This window comes from Carassius auratus, chromosome 21 (genome assembly GCF_003368295.1).
Source record: "Carassius auratus strain Wakin chromosome 21, ASM336829v1, whole genome shotgun sequence".
Taxonomy (NCBI): Eukaryota; Metazoa; Chordata; class Actinopteri; order Cypriniformes; family Cyprinidae; genus Carassius; species Carassius auratus.
The window spans coordinates 6,748,499-6,766,123 of NC_039263.1; the positions used below are offsets into that span (position 1 = coordinate 6,748,499).

A 17,625-nucleotide genomic window follows, 5' to 3' on the forward strand; every position below is an offset into this window, starting at 1 on the left:
TTGACATCATGTGTCTTAAGTCTGATTTTATGGAAGCTTAAAGTCACTGAATGCTTTCAAAGGTCATAGTCTGATTAATCACCTTCAGAATTTGATTGACACTTTAATATTCATATTCATATTATTGAGGTCGTAAAACATGTTTCTGAAAATTCAATCTGACACATTTCATTTGGATAGGTCCTCAAGACCACATTTGCCATGCAATTATGCTTTTTTATTTTATATCCTTTCAGATATACTCTTATTCAACAGAAATGGGGGAAAGGAGAATTAAATAATACCTGTATATTATAAATTGTGATTTTTTTTTTATTCATTCATTCAGTTATTTTTACTCAACATGTATACATTTATTTTGACAGTGGAGTATACTAGTAATAAATAATTAATTAATAATAAATATTTTTTAATAACAATTAAAGGGAATAATGACCAGGTGTTCTAAAGTTCCATAAAACACCTTAAAGTTGTATCAAATTAGTTATTTTTATTTTGATATTAATAATAATTAATATTATTATTTCATTTTGTATTTTTTATATTTTTTAATATTATCATTCTGTGATATCTTTTTGTGTGTTCCAAAGACAAAGATAAGTAAAAATAAATAGTATTGTATTAACATTATTATTTTTTTTTTTTATTGTATTATTTTCCTTTCCAAAGATCATTCTTTTGTTTGCATACATGCCCTTGCTGTCTAGTTTGTTTGTTTTTTTCCTTATGTTTGTGCTTTTTGGCTTTTTTTTTTTTTTGCTTTGTTGTTTTTTGTGTTTTGGTTTGGTTGTTTTGTTTGGTTGTTTTGCACCAGCATAAATGTGGGGGTGCAAAAACATCTGAAAAATAATATTTTATAAAGTGTAGACAGCAGTTTCACTTTGCTTTAGCATATTCAAACAAATAAATAACATAACATAACATAACCTTGTCACACAATAGCAAAGTAAAAAATAATAATAATAGTGACTTAATGCAATAATCTTTAAAGACACTGCAGAAACTGATCTTGTGATGCCACTGATTAATATTATGTCGCCATCTTGTGGCATAATATATTTTGGTAACTCTCAGGTCAGATGACAAGCTTAATAAAGGTACAAATATTGGCAAAAAGGCAGCTAGATTAAAACTAGATAATTTGAGAGAAGAAGCTCTAATTTGGCTACCCCCCAAGGACTCCCAATGCAATGCAACACTTTATATATTCTGAAATGAAACATGAATGTGTTGATGTGCTTCAAGTGTTACAGATCTGTTGCTATTATTATTATTAACACTGTTAATATCATGAGTGATATAGACACATGGTCATTCACTAATGAGTTGCCACAGGGGACATATTTGTTACATTTCCCCTCATCAGTGTCACCATGGTTCCTCTGTTGTTGCTTGGCAACCGTTTCATCCTACAATTGAAGCAAACATCAAAGAAACCATGATTCAAAATCCTCCAATTACACAATGGGATAATTTGAGATTAAATATTATGTGATAGCCTTTCATTATTCCATTTCGTTATCACAAATAAGCCATCGTAATCAGAAATAATCACACTCAGGCAATCCTTCAACTAGCCAGGACATCTCGCCCTCTCAAAAACGTTTCACGGTCACCATAGTTGCCTACAATACAGAGGAGTCTGAGATGAGCTGTAACAATGACACTTTAAACACTCAGAAATGTCAAAAGTACTCTAAAAGTAATCCAAAAGTAGTTTGAATATATTACCAAAAATTACTACTAATGCAATTTTCAAACATGTAATTTGAAACTAACAGATTCTTATGTGTCAGTAATCTACCCAGCGCTGATAATATAACACAAGCTTTTAAAAAAACTATAATAAATACAATAAAATATCTTCACTGATCAGATAGGGAAGCTTCTAAAATCTTTTAACGTACTACTGCTGAACAAATTAAACTAATCGTTTAGGCCTGTAATTAATTTTAATTAACCCAGCCGTGAGAGTTTAACACACACACACACACACACACACACACATTTTCTGATAGCTGAAAGTTAAAAGCCCAGGTTTTATGTACATCTTTTATGTGTTTTTATATTTGTTTCTAATTTTATTTCATTTTTATTTAAATGTCATTAAAATGCTGTGAATAGAAATGCCTTTGGTTTTACAATAGTTTTTTTTATATATATTATTGATTTATATTATAGGGACTGAGATATAGTACATGCGAGTTCTGACAGAGAAGATTTATTAACGGAAGTGTATTCATCTTTATACAGAATGAAAGAGGCTGGAATAATGCAGTATTTTTGTTGGGGTATCTGGTAATGAAGTTGCTGAAAAACAAGACGAGAGGGAGGTGGATGTTAAAGTAATTGTGGGGAAAAGGACGAAAAATCGGAAAAGAAAAGGTTTAATGGACAGAGCACTAATTAAATGTCCGTCATCACCTGTTTAATTTAATTCGACACCCAGTACAGTAGGTGGCGACAAGTTCTCCTGGAGGCGCTGTTCCTCTCGTGTCCGGTGGGTGGCGGTATGTCTGCTGGAACGCATCTACATACAGCAACACAGAAGAAGAAGACGAAGCGCTTTATTTACTTTTGTTGTCATCTAAAGCACTTCTTTTATTTTTTTTATTTCAGACATTACATTTCCATTTTTGACTTCAATCGAGACAGAATCCGTTGTAGGGCTGAGAGAGAGGTTTGTTGTAGCTCTGTTTCTGAGGGCAGCGGGTAGCGGATCATTATTGATGGCAGAGGGCAGCAGTAATCTGAGCAGTGCTCCTCCAGGAGACCCGCAGCTCATCGAGCTCATAGTGCAGCACCTGAAGAACAGAGGCCTGTTTGATGAGTTCAGACGAGACTGTCTGGCAGACGTGGACACGAAGGTGAGATCTAGCTGTACATATAAACAACCGAGTCTGCACAGCATTTCTGAGCATCTCATGCATCTGTCTATTTGGGCAACTAAATAGATTTTAAAAACACACAAAAACACTATCTGTCTATCTCTGTCTGTCATTTTTGTCATTTATCTGTTCTTTTGTCTCTGTCATCTGTCTGTCAAATCTTGTTTATCTCTTTATTTCTGTTTGAATGCCCTGTCTTCTTTTTTGTCTGTCTTCTGTTATTTACCATCCGTTTTTCTATCAGTTCTGTTGTAAACCTGTCTATCTGTTTATCTATCTATCTGTGTCCGTCCGTCCGTCACTGACATGAATTCATCTCTGTCTCTAGCCAGCTTATCAAAATCTGCGACAGAAGGTGGACAACTTTGTGTCCAATCATCTCAGTACTCAAGAATGGAGTCCGTCCATCAACAAGAACCAAGTGAGGAATGTCTTGAGACGAAGCGTAGTTCAGTATGTATCAACTCAGTGGACACTCATCGTTTTATGTATACTTTATTGTGTTGTGCAGTGCTATACTGTCAGTCTGAACTGTAAGTTTTGTTTTAAAGAAGTCATATGATGTTGTTAAAAAGAACATTATTTAGGGTAATGAAATGTGTTCATGCGGTTTAAGTTTCAAAAAAACATTATTTTCCACTTAATGTACATTATTGTTTCTTCTCTATGCCCCACATTGCTGAAACACATACTTTTTTTACAAAGCTCATCATTCTGAAAAGCGAGGTGTGCTCTGATTGGCCAGCTATCCAGTGCATTGTGATTGGCTGAATACCTCAAGCGTGTGATGAAAATGTTACGCCCCTCAACATACTGATGCCATGTGTGCCTGAGATACTAAAACATTAAATCCCATTACAAACGAGGCATTTGTTGCATCCAGTGAGGACATAATTACTGTCTTTTTACACATTGCGTTGTATCGCGACACATAAACATAAAACCATGTCTGCATTTGTGATTGGAGAAATGACAAACAATAAGCGCTACTCTACACTGCTCAAAACTCATGTTTGAATAATCAGTGGCAAATCCTTTAAATATAAAAAGTATGCTCACAGACTGTGAGTCAGAACATTCCACATTGTAGTCTACTCTTCGAGGTTCAGGAAACAGTCCTCTGTAAGATGCACTGCACACATCTGAATATTTGAGTTCAACTGTTCTGGAAAAGTGTTGTAAATACAGCTTAACCACTAATTTCTAGTCGTGTCCTCTTTTGGAAGTCCAAACAAAGTAGTGTAGCTTTCACAGTGAAACACACAGCAGCTCCGCAACATAAAAATTACGCCTTCCTTTTTTTTTTTACATGAACATTTGGGCACTGTTATGCATCACATTGTGATGTAGACATGTGGGGGCGTGTTAGAACAAGCCGTTATAGGAGCGCATGGCTGATTCTTAACTTTTATTAAAAATCTCTCTTTGGATTTGAGACTTTAGTCTTTGCAACTTTACAGATCTTCTTTATGAACCAAGAGCTTGTAACATTCCAACGGAAAACTTGTAATCGCATCCTATGACCCCTTTAAATTTGTTGAATTATATACACTTTGCCATTTTGGCGCAGTGTGAAATTTGTGATGTTTTAGTGAGCTCATAGTAAATAGAAAAGGTATCTAATGCATTGCACGAGTGTATTTAATATAATTCTGGTTTAGTTTCTGTTGTTATTGAAAACATTTGTTTATTCTCACAGGTCAGGGATGTTGGAATCAGGGGTGGACCGTATCATTACTCAGGTGGTGGACCCTAAATTAAACCATATCTTCAGGCCACACATCGAGGATGCCATTCATGATTTCCTAGCCACAGAGAAGAAAGAAGAGGGTGCATCAAATTCAGCCCCTGATGCTGAGCAACAGGAAATGACTAGCCACACTGCAGCCAAAACACAATGAGGTACAATAAATGTGTGCCAAGCTGTTTATATCATCTCATATAATATTGGAATCAAACAAAAAATAATACTTGGTGCACCCCTAATATTGAACTTGTGATTGAGGTCAAAACCTAAAAACATGACACAATTTTTTTTCCTGCATGTAATACTACGGCATTTTCCAGGTACAAGGAATCACTTTTTGCTGTCACATGAAGATCACCAGAAGTGGATGAACAGATGCTGAGCACTAGAATACTGGAAGTTTGCACTAATTTAAGTTGGATTGATTTTTTTAAGCATGTTAAATGAAAGCAGGTTGTCCAATTCATGCTTTTGAAATCCGGTTTAGTTCTTTCAGCACAAAAGAACAACTGAAGCTGATTTGTCCCAATTAAAATAAATCCATCTCAGAATAACACTGATATGAAATACAGCGTTTTTATTCAGACTGAAGCCAGACAGAAATGGTCCTTTTCATACAGCTGGATTTGTGAAATGCTTCTCAATTATTTCTTGCAATATTCTAATGGGACTCAAACGCAGCATTTCTACAATAAATGTAACCTTTTTAAGAAAAGCCAAGTTTGTTGCATCATTTCTGGTATTGTAAAACCTCTGAATTACTGTAAGAGGTTACGGTTTGCTGTGGGAAACTTGCTACATAAAGACCTACTCCTGGACTCCTTTTAGCAATGGCGTTTTTGACAGGTCTTCACTAGCATTTTTATGATTCCATCTGCTCCAGCGAGGACCCTCAAGAGTTCACCATGTTCCGTACCATGCAGACACAGTGATTACATGATTGAAACCATTTGGGCCTAAAAGCTTGTCGACCCCGAGGCCACATTTGAAATCTCCAGCGTCCTCATGGCCTGAACTTCCAAAAAAGAGCTTTTTGGTAATAGAAGAGCCTCTGGAGAGGTGTCATGTCCCGGCTTGGGACAAAGGTCGACTGCTCCAGCTTGTTTCTGTCTTTCAGCACCTCCGCTCTGAGAATGTGCTGTACAGTCAGATGCTCGGTCAGATTGCTAAAGAGCTTTGGTCACATGTCTTTTGACATTCACTGCTCTTTGCAGCAGGCGCTGGATCCAAATTCCTGAGGCACTGTTTTACAATTGTGCAGCTGCAGATATTCTGTTGTAAATATGGTTGGTAAGGGGATGCACAACACATTGTTGGTAATGTCCCATCCACAGACTGTGCTTGATAGCAAGATGTTCTCCATAATAGCCCAGGTGCAAGCTCATACTGTATTTCCAGCGCTGGTCTTGGCAGTGACTCTGTCCTGAACCCAGCGTCCACTCATGCCTATTAAGATGCTTTGCTGTAGTTCCTCCCCATCTGATGAAACCTGATCCTGCTCTCATTTGAAAGCCACAATGGGAATTGAGGGACGGTGCCGAGCTGTCAGCAAGCTCCTGGCGGAGCCTGCCAAACATCCAGAGCCAAGTGTTCTCCTTTACAATTGAGAAGTGTAAGACTAATGCCAGTAGGGGGTGGGGTTTTTCTGTGTTTGATGATGTTGTTTAAGCAGGTATTTTATTGAAAAAAATAAAATTAAAAATCATTATTTATGCGCCTTTATTATAGATGAAAGGTGAATTTTTGAAGTATATCTTTCTGTCCTATGAAAGTGAATGGAGTCTGGGGCTGTCAAGTTCCAAAATTAAAGAAAGCACCATAAAGATGGTGGTAAACCAAATTAAATCTACTTTATTCACTGAAAATCATCCCATCCCATCTCGGATGCAAAACACCATTTGTTCGTAATTGCTTCATTGTCATATTTGGTCTGAGAGCTGTGGCATAGGCTACCTAAATTTGATCCTCTCAAAAAACTATGGTATAGCAAACAAATCATATGCTATGAACTTTAAGGGATCTTTTTTTATTTGTTTATTTTAATGTATGGAAAGAGTTTCCAAAAAAATAATCCAAAATTGCACCTTTATGAAAAAAAGTAAAATGGGTTTGGAACAACTTGAGAGTAAATGGGAGAAAAAACTATTTTTTTTTTTGTTAAGTATTTCTTTGAGTACATACTTAAAGACTAATCGGGTTTTACAGGGATATCAGATATTATTTTATTAATATAATCCACCTGAAAATGTGTAACTGTCGTGCACCCAAAAGTATAAAGGGTCGTAAGGACAAATTTTGAAGATCCAGCTATGTTAGCAGCTCTTGTGTTATTCCAAGAATTATGTGTAGATTACTGTGCAGATGAATTATGGTCTCCAATTTCATCCCTCATCACCTCTCCAAGTGTCGAAAGAACTTGTCCAATGTTGAAAACTTGCACTGTGTGGGGAAACAAGTGACACAGCACTCTTGGCCTCAGATATGCGGCAATTAAATCCCGCTTGCCCTTGGAGAGGGTCTGTAATGTAGTGTGAAATTGTATGTTTAGGGTATTGGTTTGGGGGGGGGGGCATCTTAGCTGACATTGCATTTGTCTTCTGGACATTATAAATCACCAGAGTAATTACCGAGTGGGGAAGGGAGGGAGAAAATCCAACCGCCCATCCACCCCCAGCCTGTCCCGAAACACAGCTGCTGGTCGCTCTCGAGCTGGCCTTTCCCCATTCCCCCAAATGTCCTGTTGCATCTGTTGAGTTTAATTGCACTTCAGATTTTCTCAGCCCATGGTGGAGGAGATTCATTACAGTGGCAAACTAGATCGGCCTTGTTCTAACTTTTTCTACCCAGATGTTGAGAAAGCCCAAGTGAATTGTCCCACTGAACAGGAAAGGTAATTTTCACTGCAGCTATTTGTAGGAACAGAGCAACACAGGAGTCAAATGTTGCTGAAGGTTGTCACCATGGCCTAAATAGTTTCCCAGGATGCTTCATTGTGTAACATGTAAGTGTTACTGTACTCTAATTACACAGCTCTCTGGAAATCCTGATTCTGATGGGTCAACCACAAAACACGAGCAAGAACGCTGTTTCGATATTCAGACCAACAACGCGATTAAGGATGTGTGCATTTCTGAAGAACGACATTGTAGTAGAGCATGGCACTAGCAATGCCAAGATCATGGGTTTGATTCTTAAAATATGTATTAACTAACAACTAGAATGCAATTGGATTAAGTTATTTGTTGGGGTGAAACAGTTCCCTAATCAGATTTTGCTCTAGTTCAAGTTGGTCTCGTGAATATTCAGTAACAAACATTTTAGCCACAGCATTGTGTGATATTTGTGCTACCAATGTTCTACACAAAGTCAAAAGCCCAATCAATCAATCGTTGAGTATCCTATCTAGCAAACACACAGATCACACTGTTCCTGAATGAATCAGTGTTTTAAACAAATTGATTGAGTGAATGATTCAGTGACTCACTCATAAAGAAATTTGGCATGCTTGGTTGGTATGTAAAAGACACTTAATATTCAGTACTGAAACTATTGGGTGAGAAGAAAACTTGAATTGAATAATGACACTATTTTCTTTTGTAGAGCTGCTTTACAGCTTAACTAAATTAATTCATAATTCCTGAATTTTGCAGCACTGAGATTGTAATTGAACTGAAATAAATCATCATTAACATTGTCTTCGGAAGAGCTGCTTATAGCTGAAGTTAACTTGTTTCATAATGAATGTAATTTACAGTTATTAAACTGAAACAACCAACCATTGTCTTGCTACAGCTGCTTTACAGCAAAATTTTGGATTTGCATCATTGTTTTACATTTGCATCAGTTTCTGTTACTTGCCTGTTTAATACTGTGAAGCTGCTTTGAAACGATCTATATAAAGCACTTTAAAAATAAAGGTGACTTGACTGGATTGATCTGTTTTTGAACTAAAGTTGAGTGAATGATTCAAATGATTCACTTTCTCAGCTGTCATGCAACAATGTAGCCTACAGAATAAGACACTGGAAACTCATACACAGACTGAGAAGAAAGAAAAGAAAACACAAACAGTAAGTAATATGAACTAGTTCAAAGACTGATTCAGTTATACAGATGTGAACACACAGTGACTGTTGAATTCTGACAAATGGTGAATTCTGCAGTTGCGCATCGAACTCTTTTAGGGTTTTTACCTTTGGTATACAATCTCGAGAGTCTCATGCATGAAACGTAACAAACTTTTTTAGTTTTATAAAACCCCATGTATGCCAGATCCAGGCCAACGTTCTTGTTAGTAAGAACATAACAGGCTTTTCCCAGGCACAGATTATCAATCATAGCTATTTTATAATTGTTAAAAAAATTATTTTATAATACATATCTAATACATTTTTATTATTAATTAAATAAATAAAAAAATGACATGATCCCTTCCATTACTTATGCACCCAGATCCTTTTATCTGTTTCACTGTTAAAACCATTACAACCCAAATACACTGCAACATCAATAATTCATGTTCAACCCATTTTTCACCTCTGGAATGTGTGAAACAAGAAAAGTTGAGAAAGTCTTGTGCTAATGGACATTCTGTACAAACTGAAATATGTGTGTATGGTATGTACGCTGTACATACAACATATGCTAAATACACAAATGCCCACTCACAGCCTTGACCCGCTTCTTCCTGGAACATACTCCATCATGTTTATGTTCTTGATCATAACAATCATCATACCTTACCGTAATGTTTGTACAATATACAAGCTAAAGTCATGGCTGCGAAGTGACGTTTGAATAGCGTGACCAATAGAATACTTAGTGTCATCTCTAACTGTACATACACATAGTATTTTGCATTCCTACCTAACACCTGAAATTAAGAAAGGCTTTTCCATACAGAAGAATTAAAAAAATGGTAATAATTATATCCAGCTGAACCATATCTCATTCAGCAAAAGCCCTTAAAGTTCTTACCAAACCAAACATAATCATGCTGAAATACAGTAGTTTACTTGAGGTCTTCAAGCCCGCTGTACATGATCTACGTGCTGCATGTTTGCCACAGCTGCTCTGGTCATAACATAGTAGAGTACAAGAGTTCATGGGTACATGTATTTGTAAGAATGTGTTTGTGTGACAGGGGTCATCTTGCGATCAACAGTGGGGTTGACCGAGGTTAACGCCAACAAGTTGTGTAAATCTTCTCGAAGCGGTGTGTAGGCAAGAGATCAGACACTCAGCAGCACAAACAAAGAGCATAAACACGACTTTCCCCAGAAATGTCAACTGGCAGGGGAGCATAGACCAGGAACGTCCAATCCTGCTCCAGGAGGGCCAATATCCTACAGAGTTTAGCTAAAGCCAGCTCCAACACGCTTGCCTGGAAGTTACTAGTGAGTCTGAAGACCTTGATTACTTTGGTTGAGGTGTGTTTAATTGGTGTTGGTTCCTTTAGGGCCCTACAGGAACAGGGTTGGACACCCTTCTTGCCTAGAATGACCCTCAGGTCATTCCAAACCCATATGACCTTTTTCTTCATGGAACATGAAGACTTTTGGAATCATATACTGGATCAACACACACTCTTTTCCATGTAGTTGCAATGGATGAGGATGGATCCTTCAAGTTTAAAGGTGTAGTTCAACCAAAAATGAAAATTCTGTCCTCATTTACACACTTTTAAGTTGTTCCATATAGACAACAAAAATCTTTGGAAAGAAATGTCATCAATAACTTCATAGGCAATTATTCACCAATGAGCAAAACATCTATACAGAAAGTGGCCAGCTTTGGCATTGCTCGACAACTCTCAGAATTATTCATTCTTTAATGCACGATTGTATACAACAGTGGTTTTCAACCTGTGGGCCGCGATGGTATTGCAGTTGGGCCGCCAATTGCTATTTAAACAAATAATGGTAACAGTTTAGAATAATGGTCCATTAGTCAATGTTAGTTAATTCATTAAATAACATGAACAAACAATGAACAATACATTTATTATTGTATTTATTCATCTTTGTTAATGTTAGTTTATAAAAACACAGTTATTCATTGTTAGTTCATGCTAATTCACAGTGCATTAACTAATGTTAACAAGCACAACTTTTGATTTGAATACTGCATTAGTATATGTTGAACCTAACATCAACTAATGGACCATTATTCTAAAATCTTACCGAAATAATACAAATATAAAAATGTCATAAGTTATAACACAATAACATTTCATATATAGAATTAAATAAGAAAAAATGAATATTAAACTGTACTGTAACTATGCTTCCACTATTCGAGCTCGCTGATAGGTTTAAGAATAAACTGCTGATTTATCTTAAATATTTTTGCTGCATATGCTACAGAACAACAGTACTTGTGCCAAGCGGTGCCAGCCTGAGTTATTTTCTGTTCATTGCCAGTTCATTTAATAAAGACAGTTAACTATCTAGCTTCTGAGTACTAAGTTATTAACCCAACAATAGTGGGGTCAGTTTTTTTTTTTTTTTTTTTGCAGTGGGCCGCGCAAAAATATGTGTTTGGTTGTGTGGGCCGCGAGATGAAAAAGGTTGGGAACCACTGGTATACAACATATGCTTAACATGCTTGTTAATATGCATGTGATTGTTGAGGAAAGTTGTGCTAAATAGTTTTATTTCCTGGGTTCCACTATAATACCTTGAGTTCCAATTACAGAGGTGACTGACTGCACAGGATTCAAAGATTCATGCCGATTCATAACTACAGTACACCTACTGTTAGATATAAGACTATTCTACACACTAAATATTCTGTTGAAACTTGTATCACAAATCATTTTTAGAGTTGTATTCTATTGTTATGTATAATATTAGATTTTTTTTTTTCATGCTAAAATCATGTCGATACACACATTTACATTTTGTGGCTGGAAGTTCAATGGAAGTGAACAAAGAACCCCATATGCTTTTTACCATTGTATTCACCATAGTAATGCCTCAGTATAACACAATTTTTTTGCTTTTGCAGAGAAAAGAAGGAACAAGTTGAAATGATTTTGAGGTAATCACCATGATGTAACAGTTTCGGAAGTTTCCAGAGTCTGTGTTTGCCATGTTTGTGAAGATATAACAGAAAAGGTTGTTCCCCTTAGCAGATTTGGAGTCGTATGAAATGAGGACATGGCTATGACCTTTCTAAAAGCTATTGGTTTACTTATGCCCTTTTTGACTACTTGAGCTTAACTGAGACTTCATTGTTTGTAGATGTTTAAGAGGTTGCTATGTCAGCCTTGATTTTTGCAGTTTTGCGGTGTTCCATTTTATTTTGATTTTAGTAAATGTGATTGCTTTCCTCACAAATCACCTGTTTCTTGTTTTTCACTGGCCTTTCCCTTAGGTGTTAATGACTAGCAGATCTTTGAGCCTACATTCAGCACAAGTAAAATACTTAAGTACTTTAAAAATGTATTTTTACTCAAGTATAGTTCTCAGCCAGGTACTCTTCCTCTGAAAATGTTGTATTAGAGACCCAATAATCCAAGTACCCTGGTCCTGATTGTGTACTTGTTAAGACACATAATGCTTTCTCTGTGTCAGAAGGATTGCATGCACCCAAATGATAAACACAAGAGAACAACCCATAGAGAATATAGTAAACATTTACATATTTCTAATAAATTATGTGTGAGCAAGCTCAAAGAAGGGTATTCAACATCTGTGCTAAATTAGCTCATAAAATGTAGAACTGAGCCATCACCTTGTGTTACGATAATGGTGCAACCAATGAAGTGAGCTTTGTTCTTGTTTTTACAAAATAGAGAGAACATCCATCACACAAATTGATTGGAGGAACAACTTCAAAGATGTTTTCCATGACCCTCTGCAATAACTAACCTGTCACATATTAAGGGAAATTTGTAAACGCAGTAATATTATCTTAACTAAACACACAGAGACTGAGCAGAGCCTCTTTGCTATTGGACCGTAATAAATGACTGGTGTTTTATTCTGGTTCTGAAAGAAAGCAAGCAAGCCAAGTTGCATACCACTATACATAAAAAAAAAATTATAATAATAATTAAATAAAAATATTTATGCTAATTTGTCTCTTTATGTGGATTCCATTTCAGCCTTAGTGTAAAAAGTTTAAGTATTATATCTAAACCTTTATTCTAGGTGAAATAATGACTATGCATCACAAAAAAGTAAATGCGTGAACAAAGAGCAAATATTTCAGTTCAAACCTGGGTCCTCTGTTATAATCATGAAACTGAAATCACCACAATTAAAACACCATAAAGGGTTACTCCACCCCAAAATGAAAATGTCATCAATAATCACCAGTGGTGTAATGTAACCAAATAAAAATACTTCATTATTAGTTAAGTGTTTTTAGGGAGTATGTGTTCTTTACTTGAGTTTTTATATTTCAGCCAAAATATTTTACTCCACTACATTTCCTAATTAAAATGTATACTTTTACTCTGATAAATTTCCCTTAAGTATATTCATTACTTACTACAAAATAGTCATAAGAACACAGACTGCAGGAAAGCAGGTTTGACGAATCAGTGGTCTGGCGTTAGACTCATAAAAACACCTTTGCTCTCATGTGCAAACTAGTGCGCGTCACACACAACCGCGGATGATTTCAACTCCCACTCAAGTCGAGGCTGGGGTGTGCGATACACAGTATATCTTCTGTGATAATATGGTAAGTGTTGTTGTAATGATGTGCAATCTGACATTATCAAGTAGTCTATATCATCAAATCCCACATAGAGTGCATGCACATTGATTTATTAGTCTATTAAAACTCAATATTCCAGGTATTCTAAATTGTAGATGGCAAAAATGCTAATTATAATAATAATTAATAATAAATTATTATAATTATTGTTTCAAATATCAGTATCCAACATTTTATGTTAAAAACAAAACATTAAGCCTATTTATGCATCTGTAACTGCAGGTTAAATGCATCCATGTCCCTGCTGAAATACATTAAACTGTAGGCTAAATGGTATTTCAGATGCAGATTCCAAAAATGTTTTATGTCGGAATGGGATGATTTTATTTAATTTTTTTAAATACCTGGGATGGTGCCCCCCTGAGAGTTGGTGCCCTACGCAAAACTGCGTACTCTGCGTATAGGGAGCGACGTTAGAGGGTACTTTATACACCACTGTTAACAGTAACATGATTTCTGAATGCTTGAGACTACAAAATAAATTAGAGCAATAATAAAGTCATAGCCATAGGTAAATGTCGAGAGCTACAATTGTAATTTGTAAAAAAAAAAAATAAAAAAAAAATATATATATATATATATATATATATATATTTATTAAAGTTCTATTTTGACCCCTATAGTAGGTGTTTTTTTTTTTTGTTGTTGTTTGTTTTGTTTTGTTTTTCAGAATATTTGTGGAATTTGTTGAAGAAATATGTATTATGCTGCAGTTCTGGTGCCGCTGAATTAATATACTCACATACATTAACATCAGCGTTAACACAAGTGGTAGGGTTACACTCATGGGACACTGCACTTATTCACAAAATCGTATTAATATTATTTTTTGCATCTGCTTTAAAGCCTTACTGGTTATTTAAATGTTTCATTTGTGTGCTGTTCTGACATGCGGGTTTTTTGAGTACACTCAAAGCATGGGACGAAAATAAAAAGCCCTTCAAACTGTGCCTGATTACTGAACTAAGTTATGTTTTGTGTTAAAACTGTCAAGGTTTATTTATATACTGGATTATGGATATGTCTAAAATGAAAGTCAACGACTGAAAGAAACAGATGCATGTCTGTATATTAGATACGTGCAGGTCTTAAAGGGACAGTACTGAACATGCTACCGACTGTAATTAAAGTGATAGTAATTTCTTTAATTGTTTATCCTGTCACATGTGTGTAATCTGTGTAACCAAACAGTTGCTGGTCCACATTGACTTTGATATATGAAAATATATGTTTGGTTTTCCACCTTCTTCAAAATAGTGTTTATGTTTAGCAGAAGAAGAAAACTCATTCAGGTTTAACACAACTTTTGAGTGTGTACATGAAGCAGGGATGGATTAACGCAGGGGCCTACCGGGCACCTGCCCAGAGCACTAGACCAGAGGTGAGCCTAGCCGAAATACTGCTTCTCAACCATGCCCCCTCAGGATTTTAAGCAAAGTTAAATTTTGAAAGCAGCTTCCAAAAGACCAAAAATGGCTGAATAATATATATATATATATATATATATATATATATATATATATATATATATATATATATATATATATACTTAATAATAGATTAGATTAGAACGTTCAGTGCGGCGCGGCATCAGCTGCAAAATTCAAATCTGCATTCGTGCTTTGGCTGGCGCTGAACAAGATGCGTTTTAACAGTGCATATACAGTGCATTATAACCAATCACATAGGATTCTGTTGAGTTTATGAATGCAATGGCCAATCAGAGGCATTCAGATGAGTCATCGCTGAAAAAACAGTGTTTCGCTGACTGAATGCTGCTCTTTAGAGAATTATCTCATCATAAACAAAGTGCAGATGTTTGTACGATTTAGGTAAGATATTCATTTCACGGTATAAACAGCTTCAGTGATTATAATGGGAGTTGTTTAGAGTGCTTGAACTCTGTCTAGACTTAAGTTTAATTTTTTTTGAAAATGCAAATAGTATTTGCTCTCTTCATGTATAAAGTGTTATAATTAGTAACTTACAATGTTTTTTATTAAATGTACATTAAATACAAAGTGAGTCGTATTAAAAATATTCTGTGACATGACACCCATATCTAGTACAAGTTAAAAGATGGTTTTAAGCATAGGCTAGTTAAAGCTGCGGTAGGGAACTTTTGACGCTCTAGCGGTTAATAAACAGAACTGCTTGCGTCTTGTGGAAGAACATCGTAGCCAGAACTACTTCTCTCTGTTTACGTCTATGAAGAATCACAAAGGTACTGGGTTACTCCGCCGCGGTACCCCCGAAGCAATCTAAAATAGTCCGAATATAAACACTTATTATAGGTGAACCCTAGTGATTCAGGACAAGCTAAAAACACGGTTTGGAAAATGGATTCATGGTGTACTCGCTTATTATATACATTTTTCTACATTTTGAACACAAACAAAGTTACGTACCGCACCTCTGATTGGTTGTTTCTTACCGAAGCGATGTATTTCTGCAAATGGCAATAGGACCACTGGGAGGAGCTTGATTTTTTTTCACGGATTATCTGTTTTATATTCTACTGTCAGGACATAATGACAGGTTTAACAAATATGTAAAAAATATATTTTTTCAAAAGTTACCTACTGCAGCTTTAAAAGATTACACTAATTAGGCTACTTTTCCCATAGCCCATTATAGATAAACTAACATGATCTATAAAGGTGCAAAATGTATTGACTTATTTATAAGAATCGTGATATTTTATGATATAATTAACAAGTGGGGGCTTTAATCATTCCGTGCCCAGGGCACCGCTGTGTCATAATTCATCCCTGACATGAAGGTACAGTATAAAAAATAAAACACTATTTAAATTTTTGGGTGAATTATTCCTTCAATGTTAATAAAATAAAATAAAACACAGAGAAAAATCAATCAATACTCTTGACTGACAAACTTGATTCAATGTATATAGTGTTTTATTTTTATATTTGTTCATTACATTTTTTATGCTCCTGCAAAATACACCTATTGTACCTTAAAATAAAACACTTTATTTGTATAATATCTGTATTTGTAATGTGTATATTTGTTCTAATTTTTTAATAACAAAGATAAAATAATGACGAAGCTTTTTATCTTCACCCATGCACTTTGGCTTACATATCTGCCATACTTTTCATACTTCATATTTTGTTACCTTAAAAGGCTTTATAATAGGAAATTAGTTTGGCCATTATGCTCAAACAGTTTTCAAAACAGAAAAAACAGCATGATGAAGAATTGTGATAAAATCATGATATTTCTAAAAAAAAAAAAAAAAATTATATTATCATATTGTCCACCCTTAGCTGAGGGGGAACAAACCCATACAGACTCCAAACCCCTGCCCGTGGTCTGCGACTGTGCTCTCGTAATGCCATTTCGCCCCTGCCCCTCGGGAGGAAAGAAATCGTCAGAACAGTCCATCTTCAACAGTACTGCTACAATTTGTCTCCTCTGCATCTCTTCGCATCACCGTAGCACCATTTTGGAGAATATACGCTGGACGTAAAATGCAAGTGCTATTCTGTGTCAGCCGCGATACAACGATACGTTTTCTATGTGTATTTATGCTTTGATCTGAATGAAAACAGTGTATCCGTGCAGCGAGGCGGACACAGAAGAGCATACACTACTTGCATTCAGCGATGTTCTCAGAAATGGCATATGGTGATGCGGAGAGACACAGAGGAGACTAATTGTTGAATGAACTCTTTATTTTTGTTTTCTTCGCATACAAAATGTATAATTGTCGCTTCATAGAATTCAGATTGAACCACCGATTGCAGATGGACTATTCTGACAATGTCTTTCATACTTTCTGGACCTTGAAAGTGCAATGTACTTGGGAAGTCAATAAGACAGTCACAAGCCTCACGCTTTTGAACCAAAATATCTTAAAGGGGTCATATGATGCTTATTAAAGATCATTATTTGGTGTAACAGGATATGTTGACATGCTTTAATGTTAAAATAAAACATAATATTTCAAATATTGTACATTATTTTAAGTCCTCTATGCCCCGCCTCTCTCAAACTCATAGTTTTCTACAAAGTCCCTTAGTCCCATAGTCTACTCTGATTGGCCAAACACCGCAAGCATTCATCGGATATGTTATTTCACTTTCCATAATTGCAAGCTTCATCCTTTAAAATAAATGTAAAGACTGCTAATAATGTCGTTTGTTTTACTATCAGTTCAAGCCCGAAAGGGGAACAGAGTGGCGTGACAGACACAGTGATGAAGCTTGTATGTGTTTGCAGTACACAAGCCATGGA

At 35.7% G+C, this 17,625-nt stretch overlaps 1 protein-coding gene across 1 annotated transcript; it reads left to right on the forward strand.

Moving 5' to 3' along the window:
• Positions 1 to 2,557: 2,557 nt before the first annotated feature.
• On the forward strand, positions 2,558 to 5,350 carry LOC113038342 (biorientation of chromosomes in cell division protein 1-like). Its single transcript, XM_026195667.1, has 4 exons — positions 2,558 to 2,867; positions 3,217 to 3,341; positions 4,588 to 4,790; positions 4,956 to 5,350. Exons 1-3 carry the CDS (start codon positions 2,730 to 2,732, stop codon positions 4,787 to 4,789), a joined length of 465 nt encoding a protein of 154 aa, XP_026051452.1. The 5' UTR covers positions 2,558 to 2,729; the 3' UTR covers position 4,790; positions 4,956 to 5,350.
• Positions 5,351 to 17,625: the final 12,275 nt, after the last annotated feature.